Consider the following 24,021-nt stretch of genomic DNA (forward strand, 5'->3'; position numbering starts at 1 on the left):
ATTAAGGTTCAACCTGACAGAAGTCCTGGTCAATTTGTTGAGGCACCATTTTCAGTCCAACAGAGCATTGCAGCAACACTTCATACGGAACATGAAACCGTTTCTGTTCCCCTCATTTTCACCAAAGCATCCCTTGCAAAGATTACAAAGAGCTTTGCAAAGATTGCAAGATTGGGTAATTTCTCCACATACAGAAAGCTTCTACCCAGATGTTTCCACCCATCTTACACCACAACAACATTTCTCAGAAATGAGAAAGTGGTGAAATATATTAAATAAACAAAGAGTAAGAGAAATAAAAAAAAGTCCTATGACAGTAGCTGAGAAGAAGCAAAGAAAATGTTCAGTTAATTTATTTCAGAAAATCTGTTCTAAAAAAACAACATATCTTTTCATTACACAGATAGTATATTTTCAGAATTTATTTCAGTTAATGTTAATTACAACAAAAAATCTAGTTTTTAAGAAAATTTTACCATTTCACTATCTTTCGGAAATATCAACTGACTGTATGTCTATGTGCTGTACACTATTACTTGGTCAAGGTTGCTTTTGCATGAATTATCTTTGCACTGCCCAGGTTGAGTCAGCCGGTCTGCATTTTTGGCTCTGGAGTATTTTCTCTTCCTCTTTAACATAATTTATAGATTTCTTGTTGGATTTTAGTCAGGGCCGTTTGCTGGCCGAACACAGTGGTGCCATATTATTAAACCAGGTGATGGTACTGTTTGCAGTGTGAGCAGACGTGAATAAGTTTGGACTTGATAGAGCAGAGTGGACCAAGGACTTCTGTTGCATTAGTTAATCTAATTGTTTCTTCAGAGGGAAACTTTCCAGCTGATAACTTGATTTTCCAAACAAATGCAAAGTTGACTTTGACTTGAAAAGGACTTTGGACCACTGACGAACAGCTCTGTCATGGACAGCTTTAAAACTAGGAATTTGGTTAAATCTGCGTAGCGACTTTTTAAACTCCAGCTGCAACCCTCATCTTGTGAATATCTATGAAAATCTTCAAAAGTATTTTCTTTACAATCCTCTTTGGCCTGCAGGTATATCCCTGTTGCTTGTGCTTTTTTTCCCACCACACTTCCATTTAAGTTTTGATGCCGTGAACAGCCAGCTTCTTTAGCGATGAACACTTTCAGCTCATCCTTCTTGTCAATGGTGACAAACAACATGTTGCTGAAAAATGTCCCTGTGACTGTGTAGGTTATGACATGGCCATAACAGAACATTGTCATTAAAGATAATTTCTCAGGGAAAAAAAAAACCCATAACATGCAAACATTTCTGAGGAGCCTGAATTTTGGGTTTTTATTCGCTGTAAACCATAATAATCTAAATTAACACAATCTATCACTCTGCATGTAAGTAATTTGTGAGAATAGAGAACATAGAGTAGAAATATCCTTCATTGTTCCACAATGGGCAAACTTTCTACAAGCTACATGAGTTTCACTACTGAAATAACATTACTGTTCTGTTATGCAAAATTTATAGAAAATGCACTTTTGTTCATTTTAGAAATTTAGTGCATGAAAAGAAAAACAAATATTTAATTATGGTTGGCCACTCTTTCATCCACTATAACTCCTCATTAATAGTTATAAATCACTTATAGCTAAATAGTATTATGAAATGTTACCAAAGAGAAATGTATGCAGGGACAGCAGTGGGTAACTTGACAATGCACCAAACACATCCTCAACTAAAAGCCAATTAATTAGCAGGGGCAGTGATGTGTGGCAGCAGCCTGTTGACATGAGTCCAGATCGCTGTCTGCAGCCAATATCCACACATCCATACAGAGGCCTGAGAGAAGGGTAACACACGCACACACACGCCCACACGCACACATATTAACGGGTGACTGAACACGAGCAGGAGATGCACGCAAACACTGTGACAGAACAAAGCCAGCTTCATGCACTCATTCGCTCATATTTCGTCAACCACAGAAAAAAAAAGGGTTTCAAACATTCAAAAGTGCCACGAACAAACTGCTCAGGTTATATGTGATTTTTCATTGAACCAGCTCCTCCTGCTGAGATCAGTTTTTTATTGTCAATCAGTTCATTTTCAAGTTTACAGTTAACAGGGCTTCATTTCCCAAGGCAAGTTATTGGGTAATCGAGTTATGTAGCTGCTGTCCATGCTCTGTTCCGTTCAGCAGAGCTTAAAATAAACAAAGGTTACAAGAGAAAGCAGACAGCTGCAGCTTCCCAGAGGTTCTGCAAGTATAAGTGCTGTAAAGACTTTTCATTTCATCTGATTTTTAAAGACACAAGAATTCCTAAAAAAAACAACATGATAGTCTTTTTGTCGTACATTTTATCTTAATGTGATTCCTTTAAAGATATACAGCTTCTTGGAAAAGATATTGATTTAAATTGTCAGACCTCGATTAAATTTTGTTTGAGTGCAGTTTGTTTAAATAGCACCAATTCATAACGTTAACTTGTGGTGCTTTACAAAATAAACAAAGACTATTTCTCATTATACAAAATTAACTTTTTGTTGTCTGTATTCAATTCATGGCAGTCCAGCTCATTCTCATGCAACGCAATCATGCAGTCTGCTTTGGGAATAGATTATAATTCAATCTAAGTTATATCCAGAGGTGGAAATTAGCACTCGCTATGAGCCGATGTATGTTTATGAAGTGGCAGCAAAATTTGATCAACTCAGAAGCCGCAGAGGCAGGTTTTCAATTTAAACTGAACAGAGTTCAATTTCTACAACTGAGCTGTAGGGGGCAACAGTGAGCCTTAGCTACAGCCTCCTCCTGCTTGATATAATCTGCTCAGGCAGGGATCAGCATTGTGTTCAGGTCCGCTGCACTCAATTGAATTCAGATAAGAGCTACAGATCTGAACACAGCGCAGCACGCTAGCATAACACAACAAAAACAAAAAGTCATTTGTTTGGCACTTCTGCAAACTCCTGCCTGTACAAAGTTCCTCAGCAGAAACTGTCTTTTGTTGTCATTTTGGAAAATTGACACGGGTTTGCACATTTGCGATCCAGAGTCGTTGAAGGCAGATATCAATCAATACAAATCATTAGGCCCGAGCAGCAAAGCGCTGCGAAGGCCTATTGTATCTGTACTGTTTATTATTACGATTCTTCCCACCTCTTCGTGTGCCTTTTTGGGGGCTTTATCATATTCAAAAACTCACCAAACTTGGCGGTCGCGACTAGAAAATTTAAAAATTTTGAATTTTAAGGTTGTCGCAAAAATCGCAAAAAAAATTGCTCAACGCCGGCAACTAGCAATTTTCTGTTGACACAATGGTATGAACGTACTTCATCGTAGAGACATGAAATTTGGTACACTTGTAGAGCTCACCAAAAGACTCAGAACTCACATTTAATGTTATAAGCCAACATCACAGGAAGTCGGCCATTTTGTATTGAACGTCCATTTTTTACCTCGATTTTGACGTTTACAGCCTTTGCATTTGATCGAACTCCTCCTAGGGATTTCGATTGATCGACTTCAAACTTGGTCAGTCTGATCATAAGGCATGTCTGATTTAAAGTTATCAAATTGGTGAGTTTTGGAGCATGTTGAAGGGGGGTTAGCAGGGGTCAAAGTTCACCTACTCGCCATGAAACACGAAACTCTTATATTTCCTATACAAAAACACATAGAGGGACCAAACTTTCAGTGATTGATCGTCATCGGGTGCCCTACAATACCCTATGGTCAAATGATGACATCACTTAGGCCACGCCCCCTGAGAACAGGAAGTGTCATGTTTTACTGTGAACGGTCGCTATCTTAGCCCTTTGACCTAATCAACATGAAACTGTGTCCAGAGACAGAAGACATGTTGGTGTGTTGAGCATTCTAACCCCGACCGGCTTTGACATAGCAGCAGGGCGTGGCGGCGTGGCGAAGTGACCTGTAACGCCGTTGCCATACGTTTGGCTCTGAATTCCACAATTTCGGGCCCAGCTGCTCCAAACTCACTAGGATGGATCCTTATCCACCCACCGACAGGAATTCATAACAAAATTTGGTGGGCGTGGCCTAATTTCTCTATAGGGCCCCCTAGAGTATTTTAAATGAACAGCCCCAAGCCATGCTTTAACCTAGAATTACGAAACTTGGTACACATATGTATCTTGTCAGGACGTACAAAAAAGTCTATTAGAGCCATGGTCGAAACCAAACAGGAAGTCGGCCATTTTGTATTGAAGGTCCATTTTGGACCTCGATTTTGACGTTTACAGCCTTCGTATTTGATCGAACTCCTCCTAGGGATTTCGATTGATGGGCTTAAAACTCTGTCAGTCTGATCAAAAGCCATGTTTGACTTAAAGTTATCAAAACGGTGACTGTATGAGCTTGCTGAAGGGGGGTTACCAGGGGTCAAAGTTCACCTACTCGCCATGAAACACGAAACTCTTATATATCCTGCACAGAAACTCACAGAGACACCAAACTTTCAGTAATTGATCATCATTAGGTGTCCTAAAATACCCTGTGGTGAAATTATGACATCGCTTAGGCCACGCCCCCTGAGAACAGGAAGTGTCATGTTTTACTGTGAACGGTTGCTATCTTAGCCCTTTGACCTAATCAACATGAAACTGTGTCCAGAGACAGAAGACATGTTGGTGTGTTGTGGATTCAAGCCCTGACCGGCTGCGATGAAGCAGGTGGGCGTGGCGGCGTGGCGAAGTGACCTGTAACGCCGATGCCATACGTTTGCTTCTAGATTCCACATGTTTCGACCGAGCTGCACCAAACTTGGCCTGAGTCATCCTAGTGTGATGCCTGACAATGCTATGTCATCATATTATGACGTCATCTAAGCCCCGCCCCCTCAGAACGAATTAGAGAGATCTTCTGTGTAATTACATGATAAACAGTCCATGTTCGTCGTTTGTAGGGCAATGCTGCCCTCTGCTGTCCACTGAAATAGTTTCATTATTTCAGTAATTCGACACCAGAGGGCAGCATTGCCCTACGGAATGACAGAGTTCAATTTTGTAACAAAGAGGAAAAAATTAAAAATTTGTAATTCTAACACAAAAACTCACAGAGACACCAAACTTTCAGTTATGGATCATCATCGGGTGTCCAATAATATCCAATGGTCAAATGATGACATCACTTAGGCCACGCCCCCTGACAACAGGAAGTCTCATATTTTACTGTGAACGGTCGATAGCTTCTGCACCAAACTTGGCCTGAGTGATGCTGGTGGGATGCACGTCGATCCTACGTCATCATATTATGACGTCATCTAAGCCCCGCCTCCTCGGAACAGGAAGTGCCGTTTTTTTCCTTGGAAAGCTCTGTTTATGGCTCTCTTGACCTAATCAAGGTGATTCTGTGTTGGATGACAGATAGGAAGTTGGTGTCGCTTGCTTTAAAGTGCCAAGAGTATTCAATGGCGGCAACGCCGTTTGTATACGTTTGCCTCTACATTCCACGCCTGAGTGATCCTGTTGGGATGCCTGTCGATCCTACGTCATCATATTATGACGTCATCTAAGCCCCGCCCCCTCAGAACAGGAAGTGCCGTTTTTTCCTTGGAAAGCTCTGTTTATGGCTCTCTTGACCTAATCAAGATGATTCGGATGATGAGCTCTGTCAATGCTCGCTGCTGGCTGAACCGTGTGGGCGTGGCCAAATGGCGAATATCAGTCCCTCGCCATATTCATACGTTTGGCTCTAATTCACCCATGGATCATCCGATTGCCGCCAAAATGAATATGTATGACCTTTGTTCACCTCTAAAGAGCCCAAGGGGTTTGAGATGTAATTTTACTCCACTGCGCCCCCTAAGTTGATACATCGGCTATATCTCCTCGATGCATCGACCGATCTGCACCAGATTTTTTAACGGTCGTCGGGGAGCGCCGCCGAACGCATTCACGCGTGTCGCCCGGTGGACGGGCAGGGAAAATGCGCGACAGCTTCTGCGGCTGCTGGCGGGCGGCGGTGCTGGAAACTGCGGCAGAGCTTCTGCGGTGGGGAACGGGCTGCGGCTCTGGAAAATGCGCGAGAGCTTCTGCGGTGGCTGGAACCCCCGCGGTGGCCAATAGGCCGGAGCGGCGCTTGCTGCGAGGGCCGCCCGAGGCTGCTCGCAGCTTTAATTCTTTTTATTATTATTAGTTTAATAATACCAATAAAATACAGAATTTTATTTTCATTTTATTTTATAGGACTCTCTTGTTAAAGTTCACAATGAAGGTAGGAGCTTCTTTGTTTAAAGTTTGAAATTGTTAAATTAATAAATTAATCCCATTGAAATTATTGTTTTTTTTCCATTAAATTGTTAAACGTTATTCATTAATTACCTAACTAACTGTAGAAACATTTTTGCATAAAAGAAGGCAGCCTGTTTAGATTGTAAAATCTGGAATTCAGAAAAAATATAAAGCAATTTGAGAGAAATTAATAAATTCACCAGAATCTACAGTACACATGTTTAGCATAGCATGTTATTCAGTTTCCTTAAGAGTGTAGTGCTTTCTATATTCAAGAGTAGATTACTGCAGATTTTTCAGTGAACAAACTTCTTTTTTGTGTAGCCAATGCAGAATTTTGAGTTCCTGGTATGGAGTCAATTTTGCAGCAATCACTCATTCTGAGCAATCATGTGGTAAAATGATTTCTCTTTAGTATATCTGAATTATATAGCATAACTGACAGAAAAGGCACATTGTTTTACACATGTACAAAGCAGACATGGCATTCAGAAGAAAGCAGCACCAAGCCTACTGGTCCTTACTGCAGACAGTAATAGTGTCCATTCTTTTCCCAACCATCTCATCTTTCTTCAAACGCATGCAAACAACATATCAGTGTTTCTCTACCATTCATATCTTCTTGTATCTGTCATGCAGAACATGAAACATTCCACAAAGCCTTGTTTGATGCTGTCTTTATGTTCCTTTTTCTTTTTACTTACTTTATACCAAACCAAACTCAAGCTTTTATGTGGGATGTCTGACCTTGGCAAAGTCCTTTTGCTAACCCATCTTACAGTTAAAAGACAAAGTGAAAACAAAGGTCTTACTCAGACCTTACAAAAGAGAAGCCAGTTTCTACAGCACACACGCATTCAATGAAGCTGAACAAAGTTTTCTCGGAAATAAAGCATATTTCTTGTGAATCTTCTGAATGGGATTTTACAGTCCTCGTTAAATGATAAATGCGGTGCATTTGTATAACGCTAGAACAAGTCTGAGTACTCCAAAGCGCTTTACAGTATAATCAGTCACTCACCCATTCAAGCATACATTAATGGACCCATCAATTGTTGGACGAATCCGTATCTGTCAATTATCCAAGATAGTTTAACAATGTTGAAGTTTGCTGACAGATCAGGAGTTTAAGGGTTTCACTTATGATATATTTTATAGTGCTAAGCAACATCAATACTCCTCTTCAGTGCTTAAAGCTTGTCTGTTCAACAAAAACATATTGTGTCAAATTTCTAGGGGTGTCAAGTGTCTGATATACACATGAAAAAAAAGAAAAGTTAAAACCCCTCAATAAAACACTGGAGCAAGAAATTAGGCTCTATGGTAAAGTCTGCTTCTAGAACTTTAAACTTCTAGGTAGAATTATTGTTTTGTTTGTATGAATGAAGGAATTATGACATTTAAAAACCTTAAAGTGAACTCTGTCCAGCGGGGAAAAGAGGCTTAGTCATGCATGCTGAAAATCAATTGAAGCTCATTTGGAAGCACCCTTAAAATACTCAAAGGACTGCGCTTCAGCCCACATGTTTACTTTCTAAATGCTAAAGTCAACAACAACTGACACTGACATTTGAATAATTATGCAACTATATTGGCTGAAGATATTGTAAAGCATATAAAGGAGCCAAATGAGTGACATGGACAGCCCCAGGCTGCAGATTAGCATATACTCTGTAAAAAAATGATAAAGTCTATCCATCCATCAAACATCTGGCACGCACTTTTACCCATATCATTTGTTGTTATGTGTACACATACAGATGCCTTGTGTTACTACATTGTGCTTGCTGGTCGGTGTGAGATTTACAGTTTTGGACAGGCTTTCTTTTGCCAAGAGAGCTCATACCATAACAACACTCCCCCAATTTATCTGCCATGGACGTTTGACAGGTTTTAATTGCCAGCCACAGTTGTCTAAGAATACAGGGCCGCCCAAAATGTCCCTAACAGCTCCCTCTCTAATTATAAACTTCCTGCTTGAGTAATCACACGTCTTATTGTTTCCTAATTACCATTTTTACAATAAATTAAACACCATGCTGCAGTGAGACAGGCACTGAGCAGTGCATCAATACTGACACACACAAACCTTTCCTGAAAGCGCCATCCATTCTCACTCTTCCACCTTGTCTCCAGTACATATCCCCCAAACATGTTGTTGTTATCGGAGGTGCTTGTTCATTAATTCTCCTCTTTGCAACGTTTTTAAGGTTTTAATTTGCTGTTGTTCCAACAATGAAGGTTTGCGTATTAAGCACAACAATAAGTGCCTCAGGTGATGTGTGACCATTTAATGACTACGATGTGATATGTCTTAATGGGAGTCAGTCATTCAACAAACAAATTTGCATTCATAAACTCTTCACACTGCTTGGATTTAAATCTGTAGCAGTGACTGAAAAATAAAACGAATGACACAAACAATAATAACAGCGGCAGAATGCTTTACAAAGCATTGTTTTATGATACGCTTTCTAATTCTGCCAAATTGGGTAAGAGGGTCTCCTGCAAAGGTGAGCTGGGTCATTAGTCACCTGCATTGCCTATCTAAAATACATCTGTAAAATGCAACTATATTTCATTGTGAGAAATAATCAAATCTGACAGCCAGCTGCTCTTGGCTTGAAAGTGCAGGGTGAAATATTTCTTTCCCATTCAGGAGAAACAAAGTGAGGGAAAACGGCAGTCCGCCACGGACAATATGCTGCTGTCATCTTCACATTTATTTGAAGAGGGAAATGAAAAACGGTTCTATTAAAAGACAAACATTTATACATTTCTGCAGTATTGCAACATTTGTTTTTTCTTTTTCAGATAGACCAGAGAACCCAGTTTAAGTGGAGTTGATGGAAGTCTTCAAAGTAGATGGAATTAAACAGACGGCGGGCACTGAGCCACTATTTTAGAGCCTATAATCCAGATTAAATCCTGCATCGTTCAGTTCTTTTTTAAGTTTCTATTCTTTGGGATAAAATATGATATTTCAATTGGATGTCATCATCCTGGGTAAAGCCAAATGATCCTATTATGAAATGCCTTTTAAAAATGCTGATTGCGTCAATAGATGTCAGGATTCTAATGTGAACGGTGCTTTATGTTGAGTTCTTGAGTTGTATAATCTGTTAGGGTTTCCTTACAACACAGCAGCACACCATACAATTTTTTATATATATATAGCACTTTAAAGAAACATCAAAGCTGCCCAAAGTGTTGTGAAGCTTAACATAAAAGACACCTCCAAGAGAATATAAAGAGAACAAACACAGAATATCTATAAAAGGTAATGAGAAGAATATGAAACAAGTAAAACCAAAAGAACAAAAGATAATATAAATATTGGTCACTGGCATTTTCTCAAATTCTTTAGAAGAAAAAGTATGTTTTGAATGGAGATTTAAATTCAACAAGTCAATTAATCTCTGAGTTTGCACCTACTATGCTGACATGTAGGAATGAGATCAGATACTGTAAAAGGGCCCAACATTGTTAGGGTATTTAAAAACAAACAAAAGATAGCAACAATAAAGACAAAAGTTAATTTGAAGTTAACTTGAAGTGATCAGCCTGATGGATCCATATTGGCACATATGTATTTATTTACTCAAACAGCTCAAATCCACAAGAACCCAAACCTATGTGTGCAATCTTCTTGACACTCTGATCCCACCTTCAAAAAACAAAAAAAAGAAGAGAAAAATATGTACTGTACCAACACATTATCGTGTAGGAAAAAAAGACTCACTCATGCCTCTCAATCTCTGCTTTTACAGTCGACTCAGTACCAGATATTCACTTATATGAGGTTGTAGTCTGTTACCGTGTTGCGTTTAATATTTTTGCTGTCTCCAGTTGCTCCCCGTAGATGCAGGAAACTCAGAAAACACAGTTTGCTTTTTTCAATGCATAGATAACTGACTATAACCTTCATGGCATCTATGCACCAAAAATAAATTATAAAAACTCTGTTTTCTGAGTTCCTTGCAACCACATGTGGCAATCGGTGAGAGGGCAGAAAACACACATGATAACTACAAGTACAAACACACATGTAGTGTATGTGAATCTGCATAAAATTTTCACCAGTGCCACCACGTTTTCTGACCTGGACTATACATACCTATAATAGGTAGAAAAATAGAAAAAAACATGTATTCTCATGCCTTTCTCTCAATTTCTGCCTCTGCTTTTAAGGAGTACTCATTCCCAGGAACAGGAAAGCTGCAACAAGAACTACAGCAACTTTACCTACATAACATCACAAATTGGCCTGCTCAAAAGCAGTGGCAATGATCACTAGACCTGCAAAGGTTACAAAGACAGACCAAAGGCAGGAAGATGATGAAAAGTTGAAAATGGAACCGAGGGACTGGTAAAAATATAAAGTAGGTTGTTTTTTTTCACCTTTTTTCTGTTTTTGCATGAACAGCCACATGAGAACATGCAAAACCTGAGAGATCACAGAAAAGCAAAATTCACTTTTGGTTTTATAATTCAGTGATGGTCATTTAAAATGCAGTGTCATTGTTTATTCTGCACATGTCCAAGCATGTTAACCACCAATGACTTCACTCAGCTCATGACACTTGTGTTCCAACATTGGAGACTAATGTGCTAGCATGTTTTCATTGCAGTCATTTAATTTGATTAGGAACTGTTTATTCTATCCCCCTCTGTTTTTGATTATAAATTTGATTTGTTTTCATATAATTTGTGAATGTGTGTCTGTCATATTTGCAGGCCAGTCAGTGTGTGGGATATGTTTACAGATATGTTCTTTGTTCACATTAGCATGCCTAAGCAAAGTATTACATAAAAATCATAATCAATTTTCCAAATATAAACATATGACAGAAAAGGAATTTTCAAATCACTACACATGTCAGTCTGGGTCACATATTAATATGTCACCAGGGGTCAGCTGCTCAGTCAGTTGCTCAATCTTCCCAGTTTTGTGTCTCACACACACCCTCGTGTGTCCTCACAACAACATTATTTTCCTCCTCGTCAATATTTCGGTGTGTAAATCCTTGAAGTATCCTGGCTGTTGTTTGCCTCATTACTTACTTTTTCAGCAGAAAGCTATTAAGCTGCCATATGGACAGTCAAGCTCTCTATGCTGTCCCCAGGTAGAAACCTGAGGTCAAAATTTAGGTAGGTGAGTTTCTCTCTCAAATGTTTAACATATTTTCCCTAAAACCAGCACACTAATTGTTTAGCTTGCTATGCACAAAATATCAATGGAGGTTTACAGAGACACGGCCTTTGATAAGTGCTCTAACTCTAGATAGTGGTCAAAGCAGACCAGTGGCTACTTTATTACAGCCCTCTCCTTTTTTTTATGAAGATCAACACATGTCTACCTTACTTAAATGCAATGTTTTTAGTCTTGCCTATTTTGAGAGAGAAATAGACCTTAGTATTGATAAAATTCATATTTATTTTACTGTGGAAAATATGTTCAGCCAGAGTAAAGGATTCATTTGTTTAAAACCCTTTTTAAACATCTTCCCAGTTCTGTATTTCTCAAGAAAAGGATTGAAGAGGAGTAATAAATGAGTACATAAAGTACACATTTATTTGTATAACAAATCTTGCCTACTTACTCACACTTACAGTACCTTTAAGAAAAAAAAATCTTAAAACGTGCATAACAAATGTGTGTGATTTCTACACAAAGTGTTTCTCCCGTCACACCTTTTTTCCGATCTTCACATTTAAATCTTGCGTATCATCTAGCAAATTTCAATATGAGACAAACAGGCGTAAATTAATGGATTCATAAATTGTTGGTCAGTCATCCAGGCCCTGATTTAACAAAGCATCATAAGACCATGGCAGTGCAACAACAATGTTTGACATGTCTGATGTTCTTCTGAAAAGCTGCAATACTTTCAGATCAGATGCAGCGGAAAAAGTTCTACCTGTGTCACATCGTTCCAAATATGATTTATTTAATTTTTGCCTTTAATAAATTTAATCAGAATTTGAAATTGGCTTTCCGTCTTTACTCAGGCAATATTTAGTACTAAAAAATTTGTTGATGAATTGAAACCTTCAAGATTAGTGTTGAGAAAAAGCATGTGTATGTAGACAAATACTTTTTATTAGCACTGTATACTATAGCAATCATTGTAAAATACTTACTGCAGGGGAAGAGGAAGGGTTAGGGTTGGGATTTTCTGGGATGCTGTCCATCCATTCGTTCATTGCTTTTGATGTTACTGAAGGCTCAGAGACAGTCACATTTTTGATCACCGTGTCGTCCATCCCATATGCCTGAATAGCATTTCCTGCAGGGACAGAGAATAAAGTAATTTGTTTCGGACTTCCATCCCAGCAAGAAGCCCACTAGCAGACAAACAGTTTTGAGTCATATTCTTGGTCTGCTGCCCAGTCGTTTTCATCCCAGGGAATGAGGCAGGGCAGAAGAACAGTAAGAAAAGGAAAGAGTACAAAATGAGGAGAAAAAGTTTCAGATTATTATTTTGGGGCTTGTCAGGTGTGTGTCAAACTATTGACATCAGAGAAGAGCTTTTAAAAACCTTTATGTGGAAGATCATTTAAAATTCTACTGGCTACACAAGGATAATAACATTGATATTATTTCCCCAGCCTTGAATGTTTGTCTGGTTTATTTAGGAAGTAATTATCCTTCTATTAGAGCATCCTGTGGAGGCAAATTGACACTTTTATCGAACATAGACAACTATGGCTCATGGTTTCTCATCATTACAAAATTGCTTTTATGTAACAGCTGCTCTGCACACTGCAACAGTGCAAGAAAAGAGAGGATCCCCACACTTAAGATGATGAACTGTTTTTGTTTCCTCGCACACAAGTGGAAACTGAATTTACAGAAAGTTGCAAATCAGTCAGAGGATGGCATAGTGATAGAAATATTTGAGTATCTAAGCTGAAAGACTTACTGAACATGTGTGTAATTGTGCAAGTACATGAGTAAGTCTGCAAAATTGCGATACATCCTTGTACAGTCAGCTACTCCAGCTAGATGCAGTACCATGGGACTGGGTACCTTCCCATTGTTCATCCGTTTAAAATACAAAGCCTTTTGCTTTTTTCACAGCCAGAGAGCAGGCAAAGCATGAAATTGCTTGGCAACCACCTTCTTTATAAGGCCATTGTGCAAAAATGATTTTGAATAGACTTATGTCGCCGATCCAATTCAAAACATCTCCAAACAAGGAGAAATGGTATTTGTTCCTAGATAGCAGGGTAATGCATATTAACAATCAAATGGCCACATAGGCCTAAAACTCCTGAACTCATAGGCTTGTATATCAAGTTGCCTGCCTACTAACAATTACAGTATCTTCTAAAATATGTCACAGTTACAATATTCACACCACTGTCACATTTGTCACATAAATAGTTATATATGCTCACACATTTTATTGGGACTGTATGTGATAAAGCAACAGGTTTTGACAAAGACAAATCTGAAAAGTTTGGCATGCATGAGTATTCAAACCACTTTTTTATACGTACATTAATGCCAGAATCACAAATTGTCTTCAAATTTGCCTTCAAAGTCACACTCTGTAGATGTGCAAAGCTGACAGAGACATACCTCAAGACCTGCAGAGGTCATTGCAACAAAAGGAAGTTCTGCAATTTATTAAATCAAAGGGCTAAACGCATATGTTTGAGATTTACCATTTAAACATGTAAAAACATGTTTTTTTATTTTTTCAGAATGTGAATTACTTTGTTTTAGTTTATCCCAGTTTATTTGTAGTTTGTGGTCATTACATGAGAAATTGTGTAATCTTTAAAATGGTATAATTTTAAAGATTACACCATTTGTTTTACAAGGAACAACAAAACATACAAAAAAAGAAAACACCAATTTCTTAAAAAAAACAAACAAACAAAACAACAACAACACACTCTTAAAAGCCACTGGAAAAATCAAAGCTTGACAAGAAGAGAACCAAGAAAGCCAAGTATGCTCAAAGCAAACAGTAAAGAGTTGTGGTGAAAGGTGTGGTGTTACACATGTGTTTGCCAGGATGCATTAAAGCTAACTCTGTCCCCACAGATTCTTTAAGAAGGAAGGATGAAGTCATAAATCAAAGTGGCTAGCTGGCGGTCTCCCATCCCCCACATACTTTTTGGAACCTAAGCTGTGAAGCTTGTTGCGATTGCTGTTCAATTCCTTAATGATACTGGACAATATTTCCTTTCATTCTGGTCATTGTCCTGTCTGCAGACATCGAAGCAAAGAGATAAGAGATTGGAGAACAAGAAAAAGAAGAATCAAAGACAGAGTGAATCAGTATCTGGTCTCCACACTGATTTTTTCCCCTTCTTTCTCAGATAAAAACGCAAAAAGGTGAAACATTTTATGATTATTTCAAACTTTGTAATTAGTGGAAACCAGTGGCCCTGTATAAATAAAAATATAGATATACTGTAGAACAAAATCTTGGCGGATAACAAAATTGTTTTGTAACGCAGGCACGTTTTAACAACTCCAATATTAGCAAAAATATATTTTTTGCTCGTCTATCATAAAAATAAACCACAAAATGTAAATATTACACTTTGAGCTGTTGCATTTGGTTTTATTTGATTAAAAAAGAAGTCTATCACTACAAAATCCTCCGATTCTAGAAGAATAATTGATCTGTTCAGGGTCGCATGAGGAGGAGCTGGAGCCTATCCCAGCTGTCATCAGGCCAGAAGAAAGATACACTCTCGATAACCGCCAGTTCATTACTGCTGCAGTGAGCTGACAAACACCAATTAACACATGCTGGACATAGGAAAGACTGAAAAAAAAGACATAGTAAAAATATCCAGTCTCCACACAGACTGTAATACAATACCAAAGAGAGAGTCAGTTTAACAGCGTGAGCAACTCGCTAAGAAATCTATGAAAAGGTTGGTCTAGGTTTTGCCTTACGGTTACGGAGATCTGACATAGAGCTTAGGAGGACTCCTACTTTACATTCAGATGTAGATGGTCTTAAACTAAGGTAAAATATTAAGTGGGATGTAATTATTTAAAAATCATACAATGTTATTTTTCTGGATTATGTTTTAGATTGTGTCTCTCACTGTTCATGTATACCTGCAAGGAAAATTACTGACTGTATACAGATATACATAAACTGTTCAGAAAAGAAGTGCATCAAAATTAGCACAAATAAGAAATGACAAGACTTTATTTCAGTAAAAAAAATTTACTTGCTTACATAACATGTGTTTTTCAACATTTGCTCATAGTATGCATGGCAAGTAAGGAAACTGTGCGACTGCATCTTAAGAATGTCTTGTGGTCTTCCAAAGTCAATATCTGATTTGTAGTGACCCGTTCGTAATTCAAACTTTTAAATACTCACACTGCTCAAACCTGAGATTATTTCCCTAAAACACAATTTATGACTGTGTCTAAACACCAAAAATGAACAATATAAATGCTATTTCACGTATAGTTTTGGTATTGGCATGTAATTGACTGCTGAAGAAAAGGGCTATTTCAAGTAACTTGACTTTTTTTTTTTCTAATTCAATATCATATTAATATTTTATATTAAATATTAAATATTCAATCAGACTATCTGAAACTAAACATATATAATTCTGTACCGAAGAGGGTTTCATAAAAGCAAACTGTGAACTATGAAAATGCTACTTAATGAAACACAACTACTTTCTGCATTAGGATTATCTCCTTCAACAAACCTGCAAAACCAAGAGCAGCGTCTTCAATTTGATTCTCTTCAGCATTATTTAAGTTATTTCATACTTGTTTCCTTCCACTAACGTTCATACTTTTTATAATTCTTTTGAGTGCTGCTTGAGCCCAAGGAAGTAATTAGATTTTTTTTTTTTTCTCTCTTCTGGCGTGGTCAAGGATAAAAAGGCGGTGATCATTAGATAAATGTAATAAGGCCTCTGGTCTGAGCGTGGTTTAATGAGATTTAAGGATGTTAAATTAACAGCATGGTAGAAATTACCTGCAGAGAGCCCACACTGAATATGCAAGTGTATCTCTTTGTGAAGGAAATAGAAAGAGACAGTTAAAAAGGCACTTAAAAATAACAGCTTTATCAAAACAGCCGCTATTTTGAGTAAATTAAAAAACTTTAGAGCCAAACAAGATAAGAGCATCAATTCTATGATGTGACCTTCAGCGAGTGTAACCTCTTTTGTAGATAAAGAAAGGTTAAACAAGTCTAAGGTGTTAGGGAGAATGGGAATGGCAAGACATGAAAAATAAAGTCACCATGAATAGGCAAGCTGTCTTCATCTTTCATGCATACCATTATGGCGTCATCTGAAAATTGAAGAGGCCCCTCTTCTCTTTACAATGGCACCTCTTGGTAGGTGGGGTTCATTGGCACCAAGAAAAAATACTAGTCTTAAAGTCAGAAGCAGGGAAAATGGGCAAGCAACAGGATTTTATAGTTTTGAGAATGACCAAATGGTGGGCAATTGGGTCACAGCATCTCAAAAACTGAAACTGTGTTAAAGTGTTGCTGGCCTGCTAATGGTTAGTGTCTGTGAAAAGTGGGTCCTGGTTATGTGTGTAAAAATGTAAGCAAATGAAGAAGGTTTTAATGAAATGAAGACTTGTCACATTTTTAAAGTTTTCATGCTGCTTTTAATGGGTTTCTTTCCTAAACAGTGTGTGTATATTAGTACCAAGGGTGTGAAATTCACAGTGTTTAAGTCATCACTTAGGCGAAAAAGCATGTGAAGCATTATTAGTGACAACTTTGATTTCCATCCATTAAAATTGGATGGATTGGTGGGTCAGAGTAGCAGCACATCTCTGGAGTTCTGAATTGGGCCAGGCAGTCCATGACACCCTGAAGCACATCCATTAAACTGGCTGAAGAGCTGAGTCTAAAATCTAAACAATACCTGCAATTAGCTGTTTTGAGAAAAAAAAAAAAAAAACTGACCGCTTCAAAAAGATACAAGTGCTTACTTGTAGCTTTCTTACTTTGATGAAACTGAAAAGAAAAAAAAATCCAGCCATTACTTGGCTGCATGTTCAAGTCAGCAAAATCTATAGGAATGTGTAACTACTGGTGGCACACAAAAACAGCTTTAGGCAGTATCTTAGCTTGACTTAGTTTGACTTTTCTGTTTATTTATATCAATTGATATTGTAACCTTACAAAACCCCAGAAAAAATTATAACTTCTCTTTTTGCCTGTGAACAGAATATGCAGGTCAGGGTATTTTTCTTTTTTTTTTTTTTTACATTAAGATTGATTGTTATGGCTTGCAGGTTGATAAAAGCTTGATATGTTTTGTAGTCAGTTTGTGTCTTTTAATAAGAATATATTCTTTGTGAAAACTTAAGTTGTGTTCCCTTCGATTGCAGAGACGAGATGCTGCATTTTGTGTTATTTTTCAAGACGCCTCCTCAGCTCCCAGCTCTCATCCCTCAGCCTGCACACTCAGCTAAAACGGTAACCCAGCAATCTATTGAAATGGTCTGAAAGCATCATCCACACAATAGAACATGTTAAAGGCAATGGTGTCCTGATAGGGCTGATGACACAGCTCAGTGTGCCATAACAAGGAAGGTGTGAAAAAGGCACGGGGATATTTGAAAATAACCCCTCTGTTCTGCTTCCCCATGTGTTTTGTATTAGATGTACAGATGATTTGTATTTTACTACTGCTATTTCTTTTCATTCCCTATTTTATGACGACATTCTTCCAACAAGGATGAGCTCTTTTAGATTAAAATGTGAAGATGACATGCAAATGGCTTCTTTTCTATCAAAGCCTGGGTTGATTTCGCCCACAGGAGGATAAGAAGTAAGAAAAAATAGTTGCCTCTAATAAAACCCGGAGTGTTTTAGTTTAACTTATTCATTGGATAAATGGTGTTCATGGAAAAGTTGAATCAAACTGTGCTGCAGATATGTTTTTATTAAATTCACGAATGGATTCAATCAGACATCTTTATTTATATAGTCTAATCCTACTGGCTTGATTTCATCAATTGTCCAATAAAATAATGACAGTTGTTTTAAATCTAAAAAAAAAGAAAGACTTTTTGGTGTCTGGTTTTTCTTTAAAGTTTTAGTTGTTCTTAGCATCACAACCCTCAAAATTCAAACTCTGATTTGCATCTGTTAAAGAACTGCAAAGGGTAGGGTTAGCCTAACCCTACCCTAACCCCCTTACCCTACCCTGTGTCATATAGAAACGGAGAAAAAGCAAGCTAACATTAGCCTAGCATTTCAGGAAACTATGCAAAGATTCTCAGCAGCCTGGCACAAAAATACTAAAGACTTATCAGTTATTTTTATTTTAGGTGGAAAGTTATTAGCACTTTTATGGGGGAATTTTCTTCCATGATCTAAGAGAACATATTTTCAGTCTGAAAGCAGGATTTTGTGCCTTTGTTCTCAAAACTTTTAATACTTTTGCTTACATTTTTATTTTGAAAGCAGGACTTCATGTCTTTCTTCTCAAAACCTGTAATGCTTGTACTCAAAACTTCTACATGAATTGTAAAAACCCTTATGTTAGACTGTCTTGCCCCTGACACCTGTGATGTCCCGTGACTCCTGAATTTACAATATTCGCAAACATTGCATCCTGCAGAGGAGCTCAGCAAAAGGAAACAGCGGAAGTTGACATGAAACCATTAAAGTTGCATTAGATTGAAGCTCATAGCTCCTGCAGCTCCGACATGTTTGCAAGAGTAACTACTGCTTCACACACTTTTGCTCTCATCAATTTTACATGAATACGGTGAACCCGATCAGTAGCGAATTACATCTCAGAGATATGGAGAGTGTGCATGTCAGGGTGGCTTACTTAGGCATGTGTTGTCAGTGAAATACCGCATGAAGTTCATACACTCCTCTTCTTGGTTTCCACTTCCTATGCAGTTACACCATGGAGAGATGGTCCAGTTGGTGAAGCTGTTGTCGACATAGTTGGGGGTCATTTCCGTCCCTGCATCGGGGCAACCACATATAAACAAACACGTGCCTGCATGAGAATAGTAGTGGGTCACTAATGGACAATAATGGACTACATTTATTCCAAGTAATATGTAAAATGGGACACAAAATATTAGTCAGAGGAATGGATTTGCATTGTTGGAGTTTATAGGAAACGTTCTGCAGTGCTTTATTTAGATGTAAAGAGGCCATTATGGTATAAATGTTTTGCAAAGCAGTTGCTCTAGGACGTGTATGCCCTGTTAGTATCCAGCACTCCTGCTACAAACATTTTACTTTTCAAATGTCTCTCTTTGAGTCAATGCTTTCAGCAGGAGTCCTAACCATTAGATGCACTTTGTGCAATATTTTATAGGAAAACACAGGAAGCATTGTGGCATAACATCACTTCAACCTTCATGATATATGACATGTTGTGGTGAGACACAGCTGTGTGCTGAATTATGGCCACTTCAGCAACCATTAAACAGTGGAAAAATCAACTATTTTTTATATAGAATTTGCATTTAAAAGTCTTTGTAGCCCCTGTAATATCACCTATAGATGTTGTTGATTAGAGTGAGAAAATATTCTGTCACGAGTCACCTGTTTATTCTCCGTATTTTTCTCAGCATCCTTTCTGCGAACTATACACAATGCCATGCATTATTTGCACAACATTTATTATCCTCAAACAGATGGTCGTGGAGTGTTTTAATTAAGTAAACACTTTCTGCCTGCCTCTGCTTTCTAATTTATTTCTGGTACTCAACTAATGTCCAGAGTGCTGGCGGAGATATCAAACCAGGAGGGAAAAAAATGTGGTTTCTAGCTCCTCTGGCTGTTTGATGTGATAAAGGAAAATGACCATACCGTATTGTTTTTTTCAGAGTCTTATAATGATGCTTTGCTTAATCGTAAACACCACCTTGCAAAACATTCATAACCTCAAACTTTTTTACCTCTGTAAACTTTCTACAACTAACTTAAGTATAGTTGTTAGGATTTCATGTGACAGATATAAACATATATACATATTTTTTTAAATTCTGATTTTATATTTACCATCATTCTGGTAGAAAGCGAACCTGTGTCCAGTCTGTAACAGCCTTTGAGGTTTTCTTTTAAGACGGCTCTATCTATCTGCCATCTTCACATGAACTATAACCAGACCATTGTCTCTGCAGAAGGAAATCATCCCCACAGCATGACGCTGCATCAGCGGGATTTGTGGGTGCAGTGTTAACTTTCCATGATATTTGAAGTTTGGCAAGGCACTAAAATTTGGTTATTTCAAGTCTGACCAAAGCACCTCATCTTAATTATGTGGTGTGTCCCTTGTTTGACTCGTGGCACACTGAACTTCCGTGAACTTTCTCTTAAGAAGGGTTTTCTTCTAGTCACGCTCTCTTACACAGGACTATACGTATGGAGTCCACGAGTAAAAGATGTCCTGTCAATAGATGCTACCACATGAGCTGTGGATCTTAGCAGCTCTTCCAGGACTACTAAAAGACTCTTGGAGGCAGATCTGATTAATATTCTCTTTGTCCGAGCAGCCAGATGATTAATAGAGCAGTTCTCTCTGATATGTTCAAAGCTTGGGTTTGTTTGTTTCTAAGAATTTGGAGTAGTTTTTTCAACTTAGCTTTTACATATTTTATCTCCATCACCCTCTATTCGCAGTTCAGCAATGTTTTAGTGTGGACTTAAATGGTTAGGGATTTTTCGGTGGAACTTAACACCAAGTTATTTGCCTATTTGCAGTTTTTTTCTAAATTATTTGAAATAAAATGCTGCTTGGGAAGCTGGAGACATTGCTACTTTATATTCCATTGGCTGACATACAACAAAGCAACCGATCAGTGTCAATTTCCGAATAAATTGACCTTGATATATGTTTTAGAATATATTTGTAAAACACTTACAAAACTATGTATTATTTTCCTTCCATGTTACAATAATGCACTGCTTAAATGAAGTCTAATTAAAATAGATGAAAATGTGAAAAAGTTCAAAGGCCATGAATACTTTTGATGCTTTTATCAGATCTTCAATCAGACCTTTACTTGCACTCATATACTGTATTCTGAAACCACCATGTCTCTCGTAGCCATACTCACTCACCGATGAGCCTTGCAAGAGAGTTCAAACAGGCTTGGTGATTGTCTTGGTTGGGGCAGGTTCCCACGGTGTTTGGAGCCATCCAGCAATTTGCTATGTAGTCAGCTAGTCTAGACCTACAGAGAGAGAAACAGTGGCAGGAGCTTGAATGCCTGGGAGAGAAACATACACAAACATACAACACTGAATTGAATCATTGGCACCTTTTTCACTAAAGAGCAGCTGCCAGTTATGACTAGTAAAATGATAAGCAACATCTGTTTTCTGGTCAACAGGTTCTCTGAACAGCAACCACTTCTCACTGATGCATGACTTTCTGCAAATTACCAGCTATCTCCATGTCTTTCTGTTGCAACCTCAGTGGTAGTACATTCAGCTTCAGGTAACTTTACGAAGACATGTAGGCAAATTTGAACTGTAGGAAGAGAATACATAAAGCTTCGGACCTCAATTGTAAAACAATGAAACAAAGTCCAGAGAGATGTAATCGTAATAGTCATGTGATAGAAAAAAATAGGCAAAACACCATTAGTTCATATACAAGATAATTATCAAAAGGACATGTACCAGTTAAAATGATCAATTTCTGCATACTGTAGTATTTACTTCATCAGTTTTCATACTGCTGTGTTCTGCACTTTGAGAGAAGAAACTTCTGTCTGAAGCAAGAGCCTAAAACTCCACCTGCACAACGGTGGGAGTCACTGCACAAAACAGAGCCAGCTACCCCATGTGTGTACTTCATGAACAGCGGTGATAGACACAGTTGAGGCTCACTAAAATGCCGACCACACCAGCTCTCAACTGCCTCTCAAAATTCACACTCACCACCAGGCGAAGGAACAGTGAAGAAATAAGTTGTGCTTCAATGTGTTTGTGATAAGAGTGTTAAGCCTGTGTGGGCCCCCAGGGTGGCATTGCTAATCCACTTAGCTAGGTGTAGGGGTAAAAATATATGCAAAGTTGCCCTGCCTGTGCTGGTTACATCACAGCTGCTCACAATTAGTGCACATTTGTCTCTTTTTCTTCCATGTGTCATGAGTCATTCACCCTGGCCTCGTGTGACCGCTTTTTTTCAGCCCGCAGTACAAAGGCACTTCAAAGCCCCCTGGGTTATTTCACCATCAGTTAACAGGAACTACCAGACAACTTTGTGGAAACAAGAAAAGGTTTTAGTGATGGGCTTATTTGAGTTACGTTAATCACAATCATTCTGGTGTTGTTTCAAAAACTGGTCCCTCAATCTAAACATTAAAAAAGGGGTTTTGTTTTACTTTGCAGAAACAAGGGATAATTTATTTAAATAAAGAACTTGTGGATGATTGTGGCAAATACTGAGAGCTTGTCCGTTTCACTAGAGGCAGGGTTTTGTTTTCTAGCCAAACTGACAAAGCAGTTTTGCTTCTTTTCACTTGTAGCTATTGCAGATATGGATGGCCACAGTATTTACAAGTGAAAAATGAAATCATATCCATTTAAGCCCCATAACAATTCAGGCTTTATTTATAGTCCATATTTCCTGCTGTTGCTCCTCTTTTGCCGTGGCGCCAGATCATTATAAATGTACAATGATGCCTTTGTTTGTGTCTGTTATGTTGGTTCATTATGCAAAAAGTGTACAAGAGATTTTACTTGACAGTTCTGAGAGAAGACATAAAGTCTTGTCCTTATGGTATTAGAAAAGTTAGTGTAAGTCTGATACTGTCATACCATAGTTAGTGCAAAACACTGACTGATATCTTTACCACATTCTGTTTAAAACATTCTTAATCAAAAAGAAACAATAAAGTGCTGATGTTGCAAACGACAGGGCATCATAATTCTGTAAGAAGACAGAATATTAATGTCAAAGACATTTGCATGAAGCCTTGTCTTTAAATATGCATTGTATCACGGTGGCACAGCTTAATCACTTATTCATCATTTTTTCCCACCATTTCCACTAGTTTCTGTAGTAATTGGATGAGATGGAGAATGCATTGTAATGACGAGACTGTCCCTGCATGCTTATCAGCTAACATGTAATCTTTTGGTTCAGCAGGAGGTACACTGTTATTTAGAAAAGTTAGAGAAACACCATGTGCACTCATTATATAATCTGTTGGAGACTAGCATGCCATCATGAGGCATTCTATTCATGTAGAGCAGCATTTGGCTAAGGGATAATAAAAATACAATTGTTATGTTGATGTCTTTTTATTTTCTATGCCACTGCTGTGGATGGCCAAGTCACAACCAACCCAGAAAGTAGGATGACATAAAAAGCTACTCAAATCAAAACTGGACATATACCTTGCTCTACTGCCCTGATATTATCCATCCATCCATCCCTTTTCTAACACATTTATTCCTATCAGGATGGCGAGGGGTCAAGAGGCGAGAGGTGGGGTCACTCTGGAGAGGTCGCCAATCCATCTCAGGGCAGCACAGAGACAAACAGGACAAACAAACATGGACTCACACTCTCACACCTAAGGAGAATTTAGACAGACCAATCAACTTGACCGTCATGTTTTTGGACTGTGGGATAAAGCTGGAGTACCTAGAGAGAATCTGGTGGCGCTGATTACATGGCCGCCTCACTTCTCTCAGCTTCCCCTAGGTCAGCTGTGGCTATAAGGTAGTTCGCCATCATCATGTGTGCATGAATGGGTGAATGACAGAACAGTGTATAGCGCTCTGGGCTCCTCCGGAGTAGATAAAGTGTCATACAACTGCTTTA

General features: G+C 38.2%; 1 protein-coding gene across 2 annotated transcripts in view; it reads right to left on the reverse strand.

Moving 5' to 3' along the window:
- LOC114154929 (GDNF family receptor alpha-2-like) overlaps positions 1 to 24,021 on the reverse strand; it is a 96,271-nt gene that overhangs the window by 25,665 nt on the left and 46,585 nt on the right. For both annotated transcript variants that reach the window (XM_028034430.1, XM_028034428.1), the window contains exons 5-7: positions 21,303 to 21,415; positions 19,048 to 19,188; positions 12,376 to 12,521 (exon numbers count right to left, since the gene is read on the reverse strand). In XM_028034430.1, coding sequence (XP_027890231.1) covers positions 12,376 to 12,521; positions 19,048 to 19,188; positions 21,303 to 21,415 — 400 coding nt within the window. The remainder of the gene's footprint in view (positions 1 to 12,375; positions 12,522 to 19,047; positions 19,189 to 21,302; positions 21,416 to 24,021) is intronic.

Source organism: Xiphophorus couchianus, chromosome 12, assembly GCF_001444195.1.
Source record: "Xiphophorus couchianus chromosome 12, X_couchianus-1.0, whole genome shotgun sequence".
Taxonomy (NCBI): domain Eukaryota; kingdom Metazoa; phylum Chordata; class Actinopteri; order Cyprinodontiformes; family Poeciliidae; genus Xiphophorus; species Xiphophorus couchianus.